The 20,776-nt window shown below is 38.8% G+C and overlaps 1 protein-coding gene across 1 annotated transcript in view; it reads right to left on the minus strand.

The window, feature by feature from the left end:
• Nucleotides 1-20,776, minus strand: part of GALNT18 (polypeptide N-acetylgalactosaminyltransferase 18) — a 191,670-nt gene that overhangs the window by 54,996 nt on the left and 115,898 nt on the right. The window contains 3 exon segments of the mRNA XM_088525819.1: nucleotides 1,179-1,293; nucleotides 2,752-2,949; nucleotides 4,044-4,227. Of these exon segments, the coding sequence (XP_088381945.1) occupies nucleotides 1,179-1,293; nucleotides 2,752-2,949; nucleotides 4,044-4,227 (497 nt within the window).

Consider the following 20,776-nt stretch of genomic DNA (forward strand, 5'->3'; position numbering starts at 1 on the left):
TAGTATATATGTATATATGTCATGATGCAGAACCAGACAAAACTCTCCCCTCAAATGGAAACAATAGTTTTGCTAGGTAGAAAAAAAGAAAAGGAAAACCAAAGTGACACTAATTTTCAGCTCATAGCAACCCTGAGCTTCAAAAATCAGTTTTCAGGAAGAAAATGAGGCTCCCTGGCTCTCACAGTGAAGAGAATGGTGTTACTGAAAGCAGCAGTCCTGCATTTCTCTCCCTTTCTTTCCGACTGTGCTCTAATGTAACTGAAAGGAGACCTTCCCTTCACTCTTGTTGCAGTAACACTTTGTTTTTTTCCAATAGATGGGAGCAAAAGAATTTTAGAAAGACAGAAGAACAAAATTAGTATTTTTAGATTCTCATGGTCTCAGCAGACAATTCTTTTTTCTTCTTCTTCTTTTGGCCATTATATAACTGTATGCTTTTATTCTGTCAACCAAAAAGCATGAAATGCAACCTTTCACAAAAATTTCAATAACAGATTTGGGGATTTAATTTTGTAACACAAATCATATCATTTTCCTTTACCACCTAAATACCTAGGAATTGTATCAAAAACATGGAAGATTCTCAAAGGGAACAGTGCTATGTTTTCTGAGTAGTATCTAGTTGTGAAGGGACACAGAGATATGCAAACTATACAAATATTGCATATAGTAAACAGATGAGCAGTGTATGATGGAGGAAGAATTTATGCAACTTCAGTACACTATGAATATCTCAAATATCCAGAAGAGGCAGAGAGAAGGCAGCATAAATGCCTTTCTATTTCAGCTGGCTCCATAGTGATTTTTCTAATTTAAATAAATAAATGAATCTAAGAAGGCTCTTCCCATTACATCAGTGAGAAATTACCCTCCTTACTGAGCCTGGGATCATAGGTAAGCAGGGAGTCTACAGAATTCGAGCACTGCTGGTTGAAGGAAAAAGTAATACCAAATTCTGTATTTCTAAGCTTATCCCAGGTAAGTTATTTAAAAAGATATGGCTGCTTTTGCTCTTTCTTTTCTGATCAAATACAGTAGACTATACTACTAAATAAAGCTATGCATCTCATTTGCAAGCCATCCTCCATAGAGTTTTGACTCTCCTCCCTGCAAAAACAAGGGCCAAGATGTATCTGAAGTGCAGCCTGACAGTGTTGGTTGGTTATGTTTCTTACCCTGATTCCGAGCTCAACATTTTCTCCTCCATATACTTCCATACCCTCATCTAGTAAGCCAATCTCTTGGAAATATTCTCTGTCTACTATGAAGCATCCAATCAAGGCAGGACTTCTGGAAGAATAAAACAGCAGCAGACAAAATTAGCAGATAGAAACAACTGCAATATTCAGAAACAGATTATGTTTATCATTGCAAGGCCAAATGGTGTGCCAAGAGAGATTCTTAGGGAGATGTTTTGAAATAGATTTATCCAATTTTGTCTTTTTCTAATACTTTCATTCTAAGGTCAATGACTAAACAGCTCCAGGTAAAGGGCCAAGGTACAAACATACATATCCAGTATTATTAAAGGACATTTATGTCATGATCCTCATTTAGCACAAAGTTTTGTGCTAAATGAACAAGTAGATTTCCTAAGAGTTTAAATATGTTTTAAATATCCTAAAACAGTATCTTATATAGAAGTTTGCTTCTCAAGGTCTTGGCAGCCTATTTCCGAGTATTTTCATACGAGAACACTACTCATTAACTCTAATACTTCCAGCGCTGTGTACTCATGTACTCATTAACACTAATACTTCCAATGCTGTGTAAATTATCATCTATTTCTTTACACATGTCTGGGGCAAAGCTTTAAACTTTCATCTCCCATTTTCCAGTTTTGAGTCCTGTTCTGAAGACCAGCATGTGGGTCAGTGCAGTCCAGAGACAACAGTCTCAGCTGACAATTCCAGAACACAGCTGTCAGCCTGAAAAGACAGGACTAGTGGATCAGAGACACCCCTTGCACCTACTGCATGGAAGCAAGTAACTGACTGCTACTGATGAGCCCCTCCTGCCATCACTGCAATCCACAGTCATGTTTTGCAGAGCTGCTGCTGGTGAGAGCAGTCTTCACACTTTCTGCAGAGAGCAAGAGGAGAGGTATCGGTGACCTCCTTGGCATTAATTCAGAGGCAGAAGGGAGGACTGGCACCTCAGCAGAGCTGCTGAGAAGACTCAAATGCACCTCTTTCCCTTCCAGAGACTATCGTTCTGCACCAGTCTAAAAAAAAAAAAAAAAAAAAAACTGAACTAGATGGTACCAGATTTCTAGGATTTAACGCAGCCACTGCTCACATACGATTGCTGGACCAGCGTTACCTCCTATGACAAAGCACAGCTACAAAGCTATGCGACACTACTATAAACATAACTGGTCTGACAGTTGTACCCTTTATATGAGGCACTTGTAAATAAACTTCTCTTTCTGGCCCATTACCCTAAACTAGGGGACAAAATATTTGGAGAAAGCAGTATTTTTGAGCATTCATGTCTGCTGTTACACTTCGGTATGTGCTTTGCACCATGCTAATAGTAATTAAGCATATTAGAAGGCTTACTGAAAAGACAGGTTTTTTTTCTTGATGGCTGAACAGGGGCTAAAGAGAAAAGCTGCAAAGGACAGTTCAAGGATGTTTATTCTAATTCAACACTACAGTTGATACAAACTGTTACATAATGAGACCACTCATCATTTACAAGAGCATCTCCTTCGATTTCCAAATCTGGATCACAGTTGCACGTTACCTTATTGGAGCAGTTGTGTTCTCCAGTTTCCACCATGATTTAGGAGGGTTCAGATATCGGCACCACAACTCCCAGTCAAATCCCTGTGCAGAGAGGGGATATTCCTCTATTTCAAAATTATCGTACTTAATGTTATCAAATGATGGAGAAATTACTCTTTTTCTGTTTTCCTTTATCCTAGCGAGAACTGGTTCAGCCCTAAGAAAAAAAAAAGAAAAAATGTTGAGGCTACGTCAGCAGCAGCACAGCACTGATGGAAATAGCAGTCTATGCTATATATTTGGGAAACAGCAAAGTTTGTCGCTATTACTCATTCAGAGCTCGCTTTGCTTTACGATGGAGCTTTGACAGAGCAAAACCTGCCCTAAAAGAATGCACTGAAATTTTTAATCTACTATGTCCTATTCATATCCTTGATGTGTTCTGGAGAATAGGAGAAATGACCATCTGCATATTGTGGAGCATTTATAAACTTGCTACCAAATAATGATAACATCAGGCTCTCACTATCATAACATCAGTAAGGACATCAAGATGAAACTTAATAACAGATCTATCCTAGAGACAAAGTACCTGCCTTTTCTACTATCTTTTTTTTTCTTTCTTTAACTGAAGAAGCAACAGAATTATTAAACTCAATTTAAACCAGCTAAAATACCTATTTTTAACTATGTAGTACTTTGCGGGGCAATCTGGGGAGCGGTGAATGGTTACTGAGGAGAACAGACATAGAATATAGAACTTTTTTCAGTGCTTTTACAGCCTTTATTAGGAGTACAACCTATTTGGAAGTGCAAGCACTTACACAAATATGAAGATTGTTCTACATTTCTGGAGAGCAACTTCCAGTATTGCCCTGAGATTTGAAGAGAATCCAAGAAGCTCAAGGGAAGAAGTCCTAAATCCTCATAAAAATAAGCGAGCTTCCCCCTAATTACAAACACTTACCTGTAACTAGACTACCTTACTGAGCTTCTTCATGCCAAAATTACTTCAACTAGAGCAGAAATAATAATAAGCAAGAGATGTAGCTATTTTATAAATACTTTAAGAAGAAACAGCAGGTCACTTGCATGTTATTTTGTAATATAGTTTAAATACAATTACAGCAGCAGATAGTAACTTGCACAAGAAAAATGGATCTAGACTATATTGCACAGCACAATACTTTTTTCATAACGGTCTTTGAATTTTCATTAGAAAGATCAGAATATTTTTTCACCCCATTCAGTAATTGATCAATGGACCTTTTCCAAACACCATTCATAAGAGGGACACAAGTTGACACATACCATCCCACGTTAAATTCCACATGGGCATCAAATAGAGCGACTACTGGTGCTGTGGCAACTCTCCATCCACTAACACGGGATCGGATCAGTCCCTCTTGTTTGCTGTGTCGAACAACCTTGATGAACCCTGGTTTTTGGGCGTTCACTTCATCAATATACTTCTTCAGTTTCTCCTTGAGTTCTTCTGTGTAAAAGCGAGAATTAAATGTTAATAAGAAGTATTAGCTCATCTAGATGTAAAACAGTATTAACACAGGGAAATACTTTGTGTCAACTTAACTAGTAAGATCTTTCAAACAGTCATGTCCAAAAGAAATAAAAGACAAAGGAAGGACAAGAAATCATATAACAATAAAAAAAAAATTCACATGTAACTAGCTACTTAGCCTGCACCATTTCCACCAGAATTGCATCACTTCAACAGTAGCATGCCATCAAGTAAAATACTTGCTCATAAAGTAGCATATGAAGGGCTATATTAATGAATCATTTATATAAATGAATATTGTGTTATCAAATTAATAAAAAAGGTAACAATCTTGTCTTTCCAGAAAAATGTTCCAAAGTATTATCCATGGACTTTCTTTACCAATATTTGAAGAAGAGCAAAAAAAGGAGAAATAATTAACTACGCTTTTCGCATGTTTTTTCTAAACTTTTTTCTAAACTGCTAAGAAGTTCCATGACTTTTGCTCTTTTCTCACTAGAGGAGAATCTTTCCTAATTTAACGATAAACTTTTAAATCAACAATTATTTGATCTCTGGCTGTGCATCCCACATACTTAGCATGACTTAAGTCTGGATATAGAAGCAAGAGAGTAACATCTAAAACTGCTGACACAATTTTTCACCAATAACGGGAATTAAAGTGAAATAATCTACAATGTATGTCTGCCACAGTACTGAAACTGCACCAGTTTTTTAGGAATGGACTCTCTATATTCCTAGAATGTTTTAGACTATACTGCTTTCATCTTTAAAAAAAAAATCTATCTGCATCTTCTTGAATACGCAATCCGAGGTGTTAACACACAGTATAGAAGACTTACTGTTTTTATCCCATCTGCTGTACATTGATCACCCTTTTCCTTTATAAAGTCAAAAAATCATATTCAGCTTTTCTATGCTGCCTGTGCAGAGCACATGTTCCTATTGCTCATCCTCTAGCACACAGAGATTCACAGCAAGCACAAAATTAGCAAACCAAGCACTAGCTAACAGCAGTTTAATTTCAAAAGCAGGCATTTATGTCATTGAGATTGTGCCAGTCTAAAAATAACGCAAAGGACTTTTCTATTCCCAAAATGTAGTATGGTAGAGTGTGAATATCAAGACATGAAGATCAAAGCTTATTCGCAGTATAAGCTGCTGTTGATAGCTTTGCAAAACCAGGAAGCTTTATTTGCTGCAAGGCAACACCACTGCTGCATCACAAAGCCAAACATGTACAAGAAAGGCAGGCTCTAATCAAGGACTTGAACATCAGCACCTTTAACAGAGTCACAGTTTCTCAGATACCTACATTTTTAGCAACAACTGGACTATTCCTGTGACTGTCAAGTGTATTTCCTAAAGTGGATTATCCACACAAGCCTCAGTAAACACTAAAGCTTTACAGAGATAGGTTTAGTATAAGAAGCGGAAATGGAATAGGATCCAACTCTTGGATTTAAGCCACCTTGCTGCCACCAGCATATTTTGAGCTGCACAGTATTTATTTAGTAGCTATGGTATTTATGGTATTTATCAGGCCACACACACTTTTATTTTTTGCTTATTACAATGCAGCTTTATGAGAATTATGTGATTGGCCTGAGAAAAGAAGAGTGTATAGAATCATGGAATGCTTAAGGTTGGAAGGGACCTCTAGAGGTCATCTAGTCCAACCCCCCTGCACATGCAGGGTCACCTAGAGCACGTGGCACAGGACTGCGTCCAAGCGGGTTTTGAAGATCTATATGGCCAGTATGAGAGCGTCTTTCTCTGGACTTTCGTATAAGTCCCAAGAGGTAGAGGGTGGTGGTGTATTTTACCTTGTCTTCTATACTGGCCCACCAGCGATCACAGTAGTAGGTAAAGCAGTATTTTTCAGTGTAGCATGTTCTGCCCATTACTGTGTAAAAAGCTTTGCCTTCCTCTGCAAGGACAGAGAGCTGGACACAGAATTGTGTGACCCCTTTGCCTTACGAAACCTGTTGAGCAGACCCTCGTAGAAGAAAAGAAAGTTTGGCCAAAAAGATATAGCACCTGGACAGAACCACAGTACACAAAAAGCATGTAAATGGAGCTTAAAGAGTCAGCATCTTCTGTTGAGCATTAAAGACGCCCGAGTAGGAGGCTTGAGCCAGATTTCTTATGCAGTCCACATTTTCCTGAGCTTTACATAAGAAACCTGAGTTCAATCGTCTTTGACATTTTTAGAACACCCTGCCCAAATGGACTGAAAGCTGGGACTCTTCCCCCCAGAACAGATGATACAGTTTGTGATGCCACTGATGGTCGTCAGCAGAAATATTTTTAACCCATGCTTTTTTCCACTTCAGATACATTGCATGAATAATAAACAGTCTTTTTCATTAATTATTGTGCTTCGGTGCTTTATGCCACCATAGGGAGAAGAAAGGGAATGAACAAATGTGTCATCTTCAATACACTGTTGATTCAGTTTCTAATTATGGAAACAAACAGGCTTATAAAGATAGATGTGCTTGCCTTTCAGCATGCAATCTCTCAAATAAGGACTCAATTTGACTAAGCTGAATAAGCATCTGCAGTTAGAGAGAGAGAACAACCATATATGGAATGAGAAAATGGTGCAGATTGGCCTTGGAAATCATGAATGCTACCACCTGTTTCTATACCCTATATGGTACATGGAGGGTACCTGAGAGTTCTCCTCATAACCATACAAGATATAACTATATGACATAACCATGTTTATTGTTAACATAATTAAGTTTTAATACTTCTAAGAGATTGTTTATTTTTAACAAACCCATAAAGACTTCCTTTGGCAAGTTCCCCCTGTTTCAGCATTACAACAGTGCTGGAGAACTAATTCATGCAAGTTTGCCTTGTTAGGAAGGATGCTAAGAGGCAGAGCAGGATGGAGGCAGAATAGCAGTAGTCAGAAGATATCAGCCATCCCACAGCTACACAGACTATATGTGAAATTACCAGTTCACAAAAATCCCTCCATGAGGCTACCTTCTTTTTTGGAAATGGTCAGGACAACTGCAGCTTGACTGGTGCGAGTGGCCAGCACTGGCTCCGAAGGGCAACCGGCACCACAGTCCTGCCCTCTTCCTTGCACATGGGGAGACTGTCACAGCTCCCACAGCATGGGCAAGATTCCTTACACCTGCCCAGGGCACTTCTCAATGGAAAACCAGCAGCAAAAGCCTCATGTTCTTTGTCCACTCACATACAAACTGCCCATGGTTGGATGCTCAAGTCTAACCTATACTGGAAAGAGACCAGGTCAGATGATGTAAAAGTGTTTTAGCCTCATGCCACTCCAGTGTCTTACAGGAGCTGTGGATTTGGCCCTTAGGCTTTAAGTGTCATTTTAAAATTATTGCTACAAGCAATGCGGTCATAAATAATAAATCATTGCCTTGCTTTTGTAGAGAAGAAACTTAAAGAACGAACAATTTAGCTTCATTTCCAACAACTTTTATGCTTTAATGTGCTGCCGCTTTGCGTGCTTAAGTGAGTCCTCACATCTCTCAGAACAATTACATTTGTGAATCCTGACACAGATGCATCTACTTTCTGAAACTCTTCTACTTCGCTGTAAGTTTCCCAACACAACAAAAATGCAAAAAAATCTCACGTAATTCTGTGCGGTTTTCTGAAGTCTCTAAGGCAAAGCAGAATGTATACTGGATGTCTCTGCAAACCTTGCACTTCAGTGTAAAATGTGCTTGCATTTCTAAGGCCCAGGAATTACCATGTCTCTCTCTCAACATTAGCTCTTGCCACAAATAGACTTTACAGTGATGAGACAGAAATTATTCTCCAATATGGAATGGTGTTTAATACTTGCTTCTCTGTGCCAGAAACTGTGGATTGGCATGTTATATAAAAGCGGCACAATTATGTCAATTCCTTATCCTCATGCTCCAGCTTGGTGTCTTCAGTGTGCTGCACATGAAGAACACACTTTATCTCAAAGCCCAGGTAAAGAACTCCATCTGGTATTTCTTGTACCATAATGCCACTTCTAGAGTGGCACAAGAGTGAAAAAGAGCAGCTGAAGAAACACGAAGGAGCTACTGCCCATCTCAGAGGCGAGGCAGCACTACTCACTTCGCCCTGTGAGGGTCCCAGCAGTTTGCTCCCTGAATGCACCGTGCAGAAGGTTAGAACAGGTTCTCCAACACACAGCACTGTTTCCTCTGAACCAAGTCTGCAAACTGAGAGAGCTGATGCCATATCAGAAGCATCTTATCAGGCGCACCTTGCTTCTGAATGAAAAGAAATGAAGTTGATAAAAACACGGAATTTCCACAATTTGATTAATCTTAAACCATCTTGCACCTACTTTATCTGATAATTTGTGGCCCAGTAGATGAGCTGTTTTCCATTAGTGATTTCACTGCCTTTCTTTACAAAAAAATGTACTAAATAGCTACCCTTCTATCTTGCAAATCATGAAAAAGTATTACACACTTTGCAGCAAAAATCTCTCTTCCTTCTCAGTCACTTTGCAGGCATACAATCTGCAGTTATTCATGTTATAATTTGAATTCATTGCAGCAACTACTCACAAAAGAAAAATTACTTAAGAAATAATAGATGTATAACAGATAATAATAATAGAAAATTATCTAATAGGATGGTGCCTTCTATTATGTCATTTATCTTGCATGCAGCTCAGTAACACTTACTATGCTTCATATTTTCTCCCTTTTCTCTGTCCCCTTATCTTTCATGCTCAAGTGATCATCTCTCATCTTTGTAGCAGAAGCAGATAATTCCAAACAGAAAATACTTATAACCAGATGAAGGCACCCCATTTATAATGTACATATGTACATACAATGCTTGTACAGAGAACAACAATGACAAACTGATAAAAAAAAAAAAGGCCTGTTGTGCACATGTATATAGTGACCTCCTATTATCTGGTAATGGATAAACAATCCTAAGGAAATTACTAACAGGATGTAAAGAAGTAAGCTTGTACAGATATCAAAACCAAAGAGAGCAGTATAATCCTTTTTCTCCATTACTACTTACCTTACTGGTAGAGATGCAGAATTTAACCTCAGAAGTTCATGCTGCCACATGCAAAGCCAGAGAAGGTAACAGACTTTCACAGTCACAAGTTTTGTATTCAGTAATCCACAGCTTCAACTGTTGTCAAATCTCCGTGGTTTTATTGAGAAAATGATGCCAACATCAATTTGCTCTGACTCAGACTCTGAACTATAATCCAAAGATTTCTCTAGCCTAGCACATGAACAGCACCCTTCTTGCACAATGAAGACAGTGAATGCAAGCCAATGTTTCCTCCCATTCCCCTTTGATACCCCAGGAGAAGCTACAGCACACATTCATCATGAAGCAGAAACTGCTATCAAAGGTTTGACAGAGGTTGATTTGATCCATACTTCTTAGGTCCTCCCACAAACATCACGTCTAAGCATGGCAAGTTCTTAGGCAGATACTCAGCTGAATCCTCTTGCTGGTTTCTGTGGATTGCTTTTAGCCTTCAACAAAATAACAAAAAAGCACAACTAAGGTCCTGGGAACCTGACAGCAGAGGAACCGCACACCAGCAAGTATTTCCACTTTGAAAAGTAGCACACGCATCTCACAACACAAAACAGGCTTTCCAGAAGAGACCAGTGCAAGCAGCTATTCCTCGAACAGTCTGACAGGCACATACACTATTTGGGTTGACTTTGTGTTTTCTAAATGATATCTAGTTCCAAAGCCAGACCAAGAAGTAGGGTACAAATGACACTAAAAGCCAGGCTGTGTGTGTGTTTATAACAGCAAACACACAAACAAAATCTAAAGAGAATGAGGCTTTCTAAGTACCACTATAGGACTAACTGCCACACAAGCAACAAAGCAAGAGTACAGATGATTTTGCATACCCTTCAGTGAAACATCTAGGACTGGACCTTCTCTCCAGAACTGTGCTAACATCCTCAAAAGATCTTTAAACACGGACCTATAATCATATAACCTTAATTGTTCCACTCAATTTATTGATTACTGGAAGCTTGAGTTAGTCTCAGCATTATCATTACTGCACTCTGGGTTTTCTGTGCCCAGCTATTTCCCATTCAGTGGCTGTCACTGCATATGTTATGGCTACAGTAATGTGAACACAACAGTGATTAACCTCATCAGGAAAAAATACCATCAATGAAATTGAGATATTTATGTTACACTGGATGCAAGAACAGCTTACACTGCTTATTCATATCCAATAGTTTCAGGAAGGGGACACAGGGTACATACACATATCCCACGAACGTGCATGAAGACCTGACACACGCAGCTGAAATAACTACTGCCAGTATTTTAAGAGTTCAAAATCTCATTTCTCGGTCTTTCTGGATTCATCTGTAAAATGACCTTTATATGGTAAAGAGAAGTGTCTGAGAAATACATTCTAGTCCTAGTTGGATAGCAGCTCTTCTCAGTAATCTAATTTGCTTTTTTAATATACAGTATTTAATTCTAATCTATCTCTTGGACTTGTAAAGAGCCAAAAAAATCATCATGCAGAAAAAGAAACTAAATGCCTGAACAGAGACAGAGAAGACTATATAAAGTGTAGAAAAATATAATCTAGAAACTGCATTACTCTGTACTTCTATAACCATAAGACTCTGCAAACTACTTGCTGTGCTATAAACTTGATAAATAATCACAACTCCAAGAAACACTGAGGCACTTCGTACTATGAAAACAGATTCCTACAGAAAGAAGGAAACTGCCAATTAAAACACAATACCCGAATGTAACTACTTTTTTCTGAAGTGGTTTCAGAACACATAAATTACATTAAAAATGTATTATGAAAATACAAATTTAGAAGTGTAGGAAACAGGGTTGCATATATTCCTGTTTGTATCATACTTGTAATACCAAGGAATTTGAGGACAGGACTATGAAGGAAAGATGAAACAAAAAAGCCATAACGAAATACCTCAGGTGACCTCTGCGGGTTACCTAATTTAATCCCCTGCTCAAAGAAGGCCCAATTAAATAATGCTAAATACCATTCGTTATTAACGAACTATTTAAAAAGAAGGTCAGATAGCATAAAAGTTTTTTTTTTAATTAAATAGGACTTAGCTTGTATGCCACATAGCTTTTTATGAAAATTCTACATAAAATGATAAATTATAATCCGACCTTATAAATATGACATAGAACAATTTCCTGGGGAGCAAAATTTCCTGGGGAGCATATACCAGATTCGATGATACGGTGAAAGCATTGTTGAGAGTAATGACAACGACAATACTCTCCAGCTTTTTGAGATTTCACACTAGAGATCAAACTGCACTTGAGAAAAAATCAAATCCTCTAAGGTATATTTTTTACATCGTACAAATGTAGCATTGCCAGCCCTTCTGTGCTTTAATGAAAGAATCAGATCATATCAGATGACTCCTACACATCAGGATGCGAAATGTTTCAGCTATATTCCAGGCCAGAAAGATCATTTTTGCCTAGTGCCTGTGATCATATTGTCTGTGATTTGCTATTACTCCGCCTTTTCAAAGGCAGACTGCGGTTTGTATGTATTTCACCACAGTAACGGTAATACAGTAGCCAGGACACCAAGCAAAAACTGAATTTGTCGGGGGGGTGGAAGGGAAGGATGGGGTACTTTCTCCTAATAGGAAAGACAAGACTTTCACAAGGAGGACTTGAAATTGAGAGCGCTATATTATTCAAGATGTGCCAACAGAAATAAGAGCATTTTTTTTTTTAATTCTCTATTGCCATTGGCTATGTCATTGTTGGCTGTGCAAACAAGGTCAGGTAACATCACTTGCAAGTAAAGCTGGTCCCCAGCAGCCAGTGGCAGTAGTGGCAGTGGTTTTTGAGACTACATAGACCAAAAGTCTCTTTTACCCCTGCTGAAAGTGCTCAGACCTCAGCTGATCTCAGTGCTCCCGGGACTGCTGCAGCAGAAGCAGCAGGAAGCTCAAATGACCAGATGACTCAGGGTTTGTCCTACGAGGGAAGGCAGCAGCTCCTTCAGACTAAAACAAGCAACAGTGTCAGCAAAAGCAGAGCCAGGCAGCACTGCCTAAGAAATCAGCAAGTAAAGGCAAGGCATGTCTGCAATGGCTGCCTGGGACTCAGCAGGCAGCAGTCCTCTCTCTGAACCATGAACGCTTCAGTACCTGACACTGCCTAACGCATCAGCACCTAGAGGCACTGCCTTTTGCATGAGATTTTAAACAATAACTGTTACATAAAATGAGTTGAAATGGAAAGTACAATCCAGACACTGAAATGACTTAGCTCCTGAGAGAACCCACTAAAGAAAATGATATTATGTAGATGAAAACAGTAACTAAAGTTTGACAAAAATATTTAAACAGCTTCTAACTTGCATTTCTCTGAAGAGTATTAGGCCAACAAGAACTCAAAAGACTATTTTTGAATTACAGCTTCTCCTACTAATGTAAGAGAATGTATTACAACAGGTTTTTTCATCTTTTGCATCCTAGTATAGATTATATTAATTTTAGTTTGCATACTTCTTTCTTGATGAACTTCAGCTTAAGTTTACCTTCCACAGCAATACTTTAACAGCTCCAGCCAAAGCAGAATGGTGTCAAGCCCCCTCAGTTGTTGCACAAAAGCAGCACACAGGATGTGTCCATGTGGAAAAAGAGGCACACAAGCATTTGCACCCAGGGCTTCCCCAAGAACATTTTTCAGATAGTTTAGGCAAGTTCTCAAAAAATGCAGTAATTTAAAATCTCTTCATGAAGAAGTCTTAATCTAATTTTTACTCAAGTTATTTCTTATATGCATACTTTTCATCCACAGATGTACAGAAAATACTGCTCAGGAATTTTAAGGTCTTTTCGAGGAGATATTTTTACAGAGAGCTGCTACCACTTAATACTGTCTCTCTCTTTACTAACCCTGATGTGTTCTGCAGCACAGTAAACTTACCAAACGCCATTTATTACTGGTATTTGAGGGCTTGAAACTATCATTTTCTTTCAAATTCTTCCAGTATGTGGTTTGACCTTTCATTGTGAATAATGATCTTACATTGATACAGGTTTCCCTGGCCTGGATTTTGACTTGAAGTGAATATATATCCATATTTTCCATAATAGGTGTTCATGCCAAACTACTTTTTTTCTGACTTGCTATGTGAGTACATCTTCTCAACAGTTACAAAGTAAACACTGTGAGTGTTAATTGGAAGCATTTGTGAAAATTAATTAAAATTGCTGTGCTGCAATTCATGCTTCAGAAAAGGTTTTTTGTATCAAATATTAATAAAGATCTGCCTTGTTAATGTTTTGTTTAATCCTTTCAGATAGATAAACAGATCACGTATGAACCTGTATCTCAACAAAGAGAGGGAGCGGCAATTTTCTCCTAGCCAAGGATTTTCTTTATAGCTAAACTTTAAAAGCCATTAACTGGTACCTTGGAACCAATGATCCCCAGATGCATATACCTTCTACATTAAAGACATTCTGCTTCTTAGAATCATAGAATCATAGAATGCTTAGGGTTGGAAGGGACCTCTAGAGATCATCTAGTCCAACCCCCCTGCATACGCAGGGACACCTAAAGCACGTGGCACAGGACTGCATCCAAGCGGGTTTTGAAGATCTCCAGAGAAGGAGACTCCACAACCTCTCTGGGCAGCCTGTTCCAGTGCTCTGTCACCCTCACTGTTAAGAAATTTTTCCTTAAGTTCCTATGGAATTTTTGATGTTTCAGTTTCCGGCCATTTCCTCTAGTCCTATCAGTGGCCACCACTGAAAAGAGACCATCCCCGTTTCTAAAGAAAGGGATGACAAGATAAGCACTGTCAAAGAATTTTCTTAAGGAAGACATACAACACCACATTTTGAAACACATCAGTGCCTGCTAGAAGCCACACCAGTAGGTCAGTTATGATTTGGAACAAGCTCTCACTACCTTGCAACCCGTCATCTCAGAACTAGCAGGCAGATTCCAAAATACCCTAGTGTTACAACTTTAGTGTTGTACGTATCCTTCAAACACTATCTCATGCCACCATCACCTCCATACAATCAACCCCTAATGAACCAGTCTTCCCTGCTCTTTTACTCTTGTCAAAACTCTACTCCTCTAATGATATGGAACGGACTTGACTTTTGGTAAGTACCAGCACTAATAAATCCTTCAAGAAATTAGTGCTCACGAAAACATACTTCGAGAGGCTGGAAAAGCTCCATTTGTTTTCTCTTGTCTATCCACATACAACATCTCTACTTAAAAAGCTCTGTGTTATTATTTCCCACCCTCCTGCTGCTTTCTTTTTGGATCTCACTGACTCCTTTGGCTTGATGTACTGTATTGAACAAAACCAGCAGCCAAACCAAGGTTTATCTCCTAAGAGGTTCTTCATAGTTTTCTTCACTAAAATCCAGCCATTTCTTTCTCTTCATAAAAAATTCAGTATTTAACTACTATGTGACCAAGTACCATTAAACTCTCTCTACCGGAATACTACGCTAATAGCCATTAGCATAGTATTATCAAGTACAGATGGTGAGGAGTCACCATTAGCAAGTAAAGCCCCAATCTTAGGCTGTACTAGAAAGGTAGGCACCCAAGGCACCATGGCACCCAAGGACACCGCTCTGTTGTGTAGTTAATGAATCGCTATGCCTTCATACGCAGCGCTGTGCAGAGGTACTGCCTCCAGGTCTGCGAGCAGCCTGGCTGATTTACTGCAAGACTGAACCTCTGGTATGGCAGCGGGAGAGGAATTTGTGCATGTTTTATTTTTGAAGTGGCAAAGGAAAGGTCTTTCCCCTATAAGGATAGAACAGTAATAATATTTGTTCTCCTTTTCACTCAGTCCCCCTTGGAAGATTGCACTGCAAAGCCAGATGAGCTTTACAGGTCTGAAAGAAAGCTCTGCAATGCCCGAGGAAAGGCCATGCCCGCTACTGTGTTGACCCTGCAACACCAAGAATGGTTAGCTAACCTGGACCCAGGTCATGCAGCACACCCACACATGAAGGCTTACATCTCAAATCCCCTTTAAAGATGGCACTGAGAACTTCTTGTAGGGAGTAGACCGTGGACTACTCTCGCAGGGAGTAGGCTGTTGGCCTGGGCTGATTTTATTTACCTAGATCCTATGCCAAATTATAAGGATAGCTGAGTTGGTTCATACACAGCTATCTTGGGTGCATTTCCTTGAGAAGCACAGTATCACTTTAATTTTTCATGCCAATGCCTCGCTCTCAACTTACCACTAACCATTCTCTTTGCACATGTATTTTTAATAACAACAACATTTTAGTCACACGAGACCTGGCTCTGGAGCTTTATCATTTTAACTAAAGTTAAGTCAATGGGAGTTTTGCAACTCCTCAGGATGTGGCCACCAGATACGACACACCTCTGCTGTGAATTACAATGCCAACACTAACTTTGATGGAAACTACCTAGTATCTGAACTAAACAAGTGAGGTTCAGTTGGCATCATAGCTGGGAAAAAATGATGTCCACATGCAAAAATGCAGTCAAAATTTGATTATGTTTTACCTTTATACTTTCTGGGGGGAAAAGCTGTTAAGCAAAGGACAAGCTGTGACCTCTTGAAAGTAAATTCTCAGTATGCAATTCAATTGGACTGCATAGTCCTACTGATTCTTTTTCTTTTCCTAAGCAGTCATCGCTGTTTTTTGAACAGAAGTCCAGTGGAAAATGCAGTATCCTCCTACAAGCAATACTGAATAGTCACGCTAGCAGCCTGTAGGGAGATGATAGCTTCAACAATTTGGCAAGATGGTTAGCTGGCTCTAAATGCTACACATTCATCAGTAACATTTAAGAAACAGCTTTTACACACAACACAGAAAAACAGTCCAAATTTGCTCACTGCCAAATCATTTGTACAAAACCGTGAGGAAAAAAAAAGCAAAGAACTAGCTACAGAGAAAAAAATTCAAATACGAAATGGCAGGAGAACACAGGAGTTAGACACAAAGGCATTAATTTCAACAAAGGGAGAGAATGTCCTCTTTTAAGTATTAAACGAGAAAAAAAATCAAGTACATCAAATCATAATTGATTCAGCAGAAGCCACTACAGCACATAAAAATTAAATTTTTCTAAAATGAAACTTATCTATCTTATCAACCTTACAGAAAAAGTCTATCTATGCAGCTATGTGTTTTCATGCACAGAAATCATTTGGTTATTAAAAGTTAAAAGGGACAGAGTGACAAGAATTCATGGCAGGCATTTTTTCACAGTACTTACAGCCAATTGGATTTTTCTGTTTGCTTTTTTAAAAAAAATTATATACATATTATGGAGCAAATCTTCAGTAAATTGGCATTCTTTATGGAAGCAGTGACATTAACACTCTTAATTATGATTTATGTTACCATACAATGTTAATATTCTTATTAAAGGTAAGAATAGTGGAACAGGTTCTATTCAGGACAATGATCTGGTCCATTAATGCACACACAGAGTCTAAATGCTAGTCTGATGATAAATAGTATATTTTCCAAGTACCACTTCTTCTTTTTTTTTTTTTTTTCTATATGATTTCTCATAAACTAATACAAATCACTGCAACTAAGCCTGGCTTAAAATTTACAGCAATTATAAACAACGGCCATGAGTAATAAGTTGGATTTTATCATGAGGGTTCCCTACTAAACCAAAGAGGGCAGTTAAAATGGTTAGCTACGTCTCAAAGAGAGAGGCATTTTTCTAAGTGAGATTGTCTTCAACAGACTCATTCCCATTTTTGGCATCCATATGAACAGAGTAACAGCAAAGCACTGACAGAAATGCCAAATAAGCAGTTGGAGGAGCTTAGATGATAGCTCTAGGGACAGTCCTAAGCACGCAGAGTCATGCCAGAAGCTTTCCTGAGCGGCCCAGTGATTTGGCAGACCCTGGGGAGGCAGCTGTTTCCTAGAGAGAAGAACAGGACTATTTTCCACTGAATATATCTTGCAAATTTAATCATACTTTTTATCACTAAACAAACACTATCTTATGAGCAGAATTTCTTTAAATATATTCAGAATTTTCTATAGATATTTAGTGCAAACATGAAATAGCAAGCATAGCTTGAAATCATAACTATGAGGAAGTAAGAAATGATTCTCATGCTAGGGCAGCGAAATTTAAAGTACTGGACTAAAAATATGACAATTTTCAAATACTGTAAATTAAGTACAGTACAAATTAAAGGAATCAGAACTGCCAGTTAATTCTTGAAATTGGAAAATCAAAAAAGAGGATTTTTTTTCTCCCCCCTTTTCAGCTATCAGTGACAATCAGTTACTCATACGGAGAATCAGTTAACATAAGTACGCAGACTATCGCACAAGTAAAGAGCCAGTAAAATGCTGTACTTATTTCACCGATAGGCTGCTCTACCCCCACAGTCCACAACTAGCTATAATAACAAAACCTTCCCAAGATCTTTTCCCTCTAGACAGGGGATATTTTTTTGATAAAACTGCATGCTGGCTCTTGTAAGAGCTGAAGAGCTACAGAGAAGTGGCACAACCAGCACATTAGAGATCAGAGCCTCTTTCATCTTTCTCTGGAGGCTACTTAATCTTCCAAGGTGTCTTTAATGAGAGTTTGATCATCACCTAGACTACTCTACTATTCTGCCTTCATTCTCCCTTATACCTCTCAGGTCTTGTTAGAGCACTATGCTGCAATTCAATACCCCTTAATACTAACCCCAAACAAATTTAAAAATGTCTTTAATACTCAAAGCCACATTTTCACTGAGCCTCTATACTCTCTCTTCCCATGTGCTCACAAAGGTTACTTTTTTCCTTCTTATCACTCTCCAGTTTTCCTGTGAGAAGTCACGGAATACTTCAGCATGACCAGGGCTTTCATAAGCTTCAAAATCCAGTTGCAGGAAGTCACTGCTGCATTTCTCCAGTTAAACAAGGTCCTAAGACAAACTCCTTCCTTAGACTTGTACAGCTTTTTTTGTACTAGTCATGAGCCTTTCAGAACCTGAATTCAAATTGAAACTTAGATGTAGTTTTAGGCTTAAGATAATGGTTTGTGCAAAATAGTTTGTGTGGTTTTGATTTTGATCTGTATAGATTCACTATGATGCATAATGAGCTCAATCTTGCCACACTTCCGCTGACAGTTTGTCATCTATAAAATCTCTGGTTGAAACTAGGACGATTTATGTCTGATTTGAGTGTTTGTAGGTTGTAGAGACACAAGAAGAGAGAAAATCTAATTCAAAGCTCAGCCTTTGACAGTCTGGCACACTTCTGCTTGCACTTGACAAGTTCTAAAAGCCTGCAGAGACATTCAAGGGTTGATTAAGAAAAGCTTAGAGATTATTTCATGGTGACCTTTTACAGTATTCTTTACCTGTATTTGTCACCTCCTAAAAACTTTTCCCTTTTGATCATCTGTCTTTTAATTCTTTTAACTTCAAAAAAAAAAAAACCACAAAAACGTTAGAGACATTTTTAATAAAACCCAGCAACACCGTAGCCAAGCTTTACTTAAACCAAGTGAGTGAGAGTTGAAAGGTACTCAGCCTGTTCTTTACCTTTTCCATGTAGTAGGAAAACTTAGAAGTCCATTTTCTTACTGTATTTGTATTTCTCCCCCATTTGGAACAATACAGATTTATCAATAGTAAAATCTCCTGTTTTAACTAAAAGGAATCATATCCTTGAACAAACCATGAGAGTTAATCCAGGATTGATTCAACCCTGCTCAACTTAACCTGGAATGCTTTTTTTTTTTTCTTTCCCCTTGTAAAATATCATCCCCACCACTGTAAGCACTTACAGAATTATTTTGTCAAGTCTTTGTAAAAGCTCTTAGAGAGAGATGAACAATTCTGTTCCCTTTTTCTGAATTTTGGCTTTATTTCCTTCTTAGAAGATAAAAGATTAGGCTCAATTAGCATTAAATGGAGGAACATCAGCATAGAATATTACTTCCCCATATAAGTTCTGTAATACCTTCTCCAGGGAGGGAGTTGCTGTTATGCTGTAACAGCAACTACCTGGAGACTCCCTGGCACACTAAGTACTAAACTCACTCTTCATGATCTGTACAATCATCTCCTCTGAACTTAAAGGACAACCACTTCATCAGTGACCGTTAAGACTTCTTTTACTTCACTAAACAGAGATCAGGACTTATCCGGGAATGCACAAATGCATTAAAACACCATAATTCACAAATACACTACAACACCATTTTACTCCAGATTTCCTCTTGCTTCAGAAGGAAGGAATTGTAAGTAGATTGCTTTTGTCTTACATCAGCAGAAATGACAACTTTTCTGACTCCCTCCAACATGGCTTTCAAAGCAGGCTGGTCGAAGAATGCAGTGGAACAAGGATGACTCAAGGTATTAGAGCTGGCAGACAGCCAGTCTTGACCCCTACAATGTGCGTGAGACAGGTAGCCCATACTGGATAACATAAGGGGCAATTATTCTCCTTCACGTTTCTGCTCAGTCACTTGTGCCAAACTCTATATAAACATGAGTTCTGGATTTTTTCCAGATTATTTTAAATCCTTACATATATTGAATGCTCGGATTGCTGAATACGCATGCTTATCTGTGAGTTGGTTGGCATTGATGGCAATGGAAATCAATCACAAAATCCAAACGGGACAGGCAAGTGAGAGGAATCGATTATTCAAAACAAACAGGAGGGGGCAGCTGTTCAAGAGCATTCTGCTGAGCTGGGGCCTTTGTTACTTTTGGATGTTGAGGATGCTAACAACAGGCACAATTTCAAAAGACAACTGGACTTATAGAAGGGTAAATTCACTCAGCAAATTAAATAGGCACCATTAAAGCTCAGGAAGTCCCAACTCTGCACATTTTTGGAAGCTGGAGCACTGTCCTGCTGAAATATCACTACGTGATTGCCCTGTCCTGCTACCTTACCCAGACATCAATGTGGCCACATTCAGAACCACAGAAATTAGGTTAGATAAACCTGGCCTAATATTGCAGCTACTGTTGAGTGAAGCATGTTTCTTTGCTACAAGGCTCCTGCTCTGTAAGTCTGGATGAAGTCAGGTGCCCCAACTCCCCACGTAAGGGACACTGGGGTTCTTCCATTTTTGATAGCTTTCATCGGATGAATAGAATACTGAAATGACAAAAAAACAAGTTAATTCCAGAGCAGAGTGGTACTGAAATATGTACAAATAATTTTCAAAGCACCAGATAAGTTTATTGCTTTTTTTCCCTGATGTTTTTACCTTTTTTTTTCTTTTTTTTTTTTTTTTTTAAAAGTCACAGAAAAGAGCCAGAAGAAGGTGGGCTCTACCTCTCACTTAAACCAGAACCAGATGCACCACTGTTCTCACGTGCCAAAACCTCCCTGTCCGACCAACAGTCTGAGAATGGGCATGTCTCTAAGTAGAGCTGGGCAGAAGAGAGCCTGGCAGCCACATGGCTGTACGGCAGTGCCCAGCGCCGGACCCTCCTCTGCCTTTCGAACAGCCAGCTTACGCACAC

Source organism: Tinamus guttatus, unplaced genomic scaffold, assembly GCF_059628265.1.
Source record: "Tinamus guttatus ecotype Peru unplaced genomic scaffold, ASM5962826v1 Tinamus_guttatus_pri_ptg000240l, whole genome shotgun sequence".
Classification (NCBI taxonomy): domain Eukaryota; kingdom Metazoa; phylum Chordata; class Aves; order Tinamiformes; family Tinamidae; genus Tinamus; species Tinamus guttatus.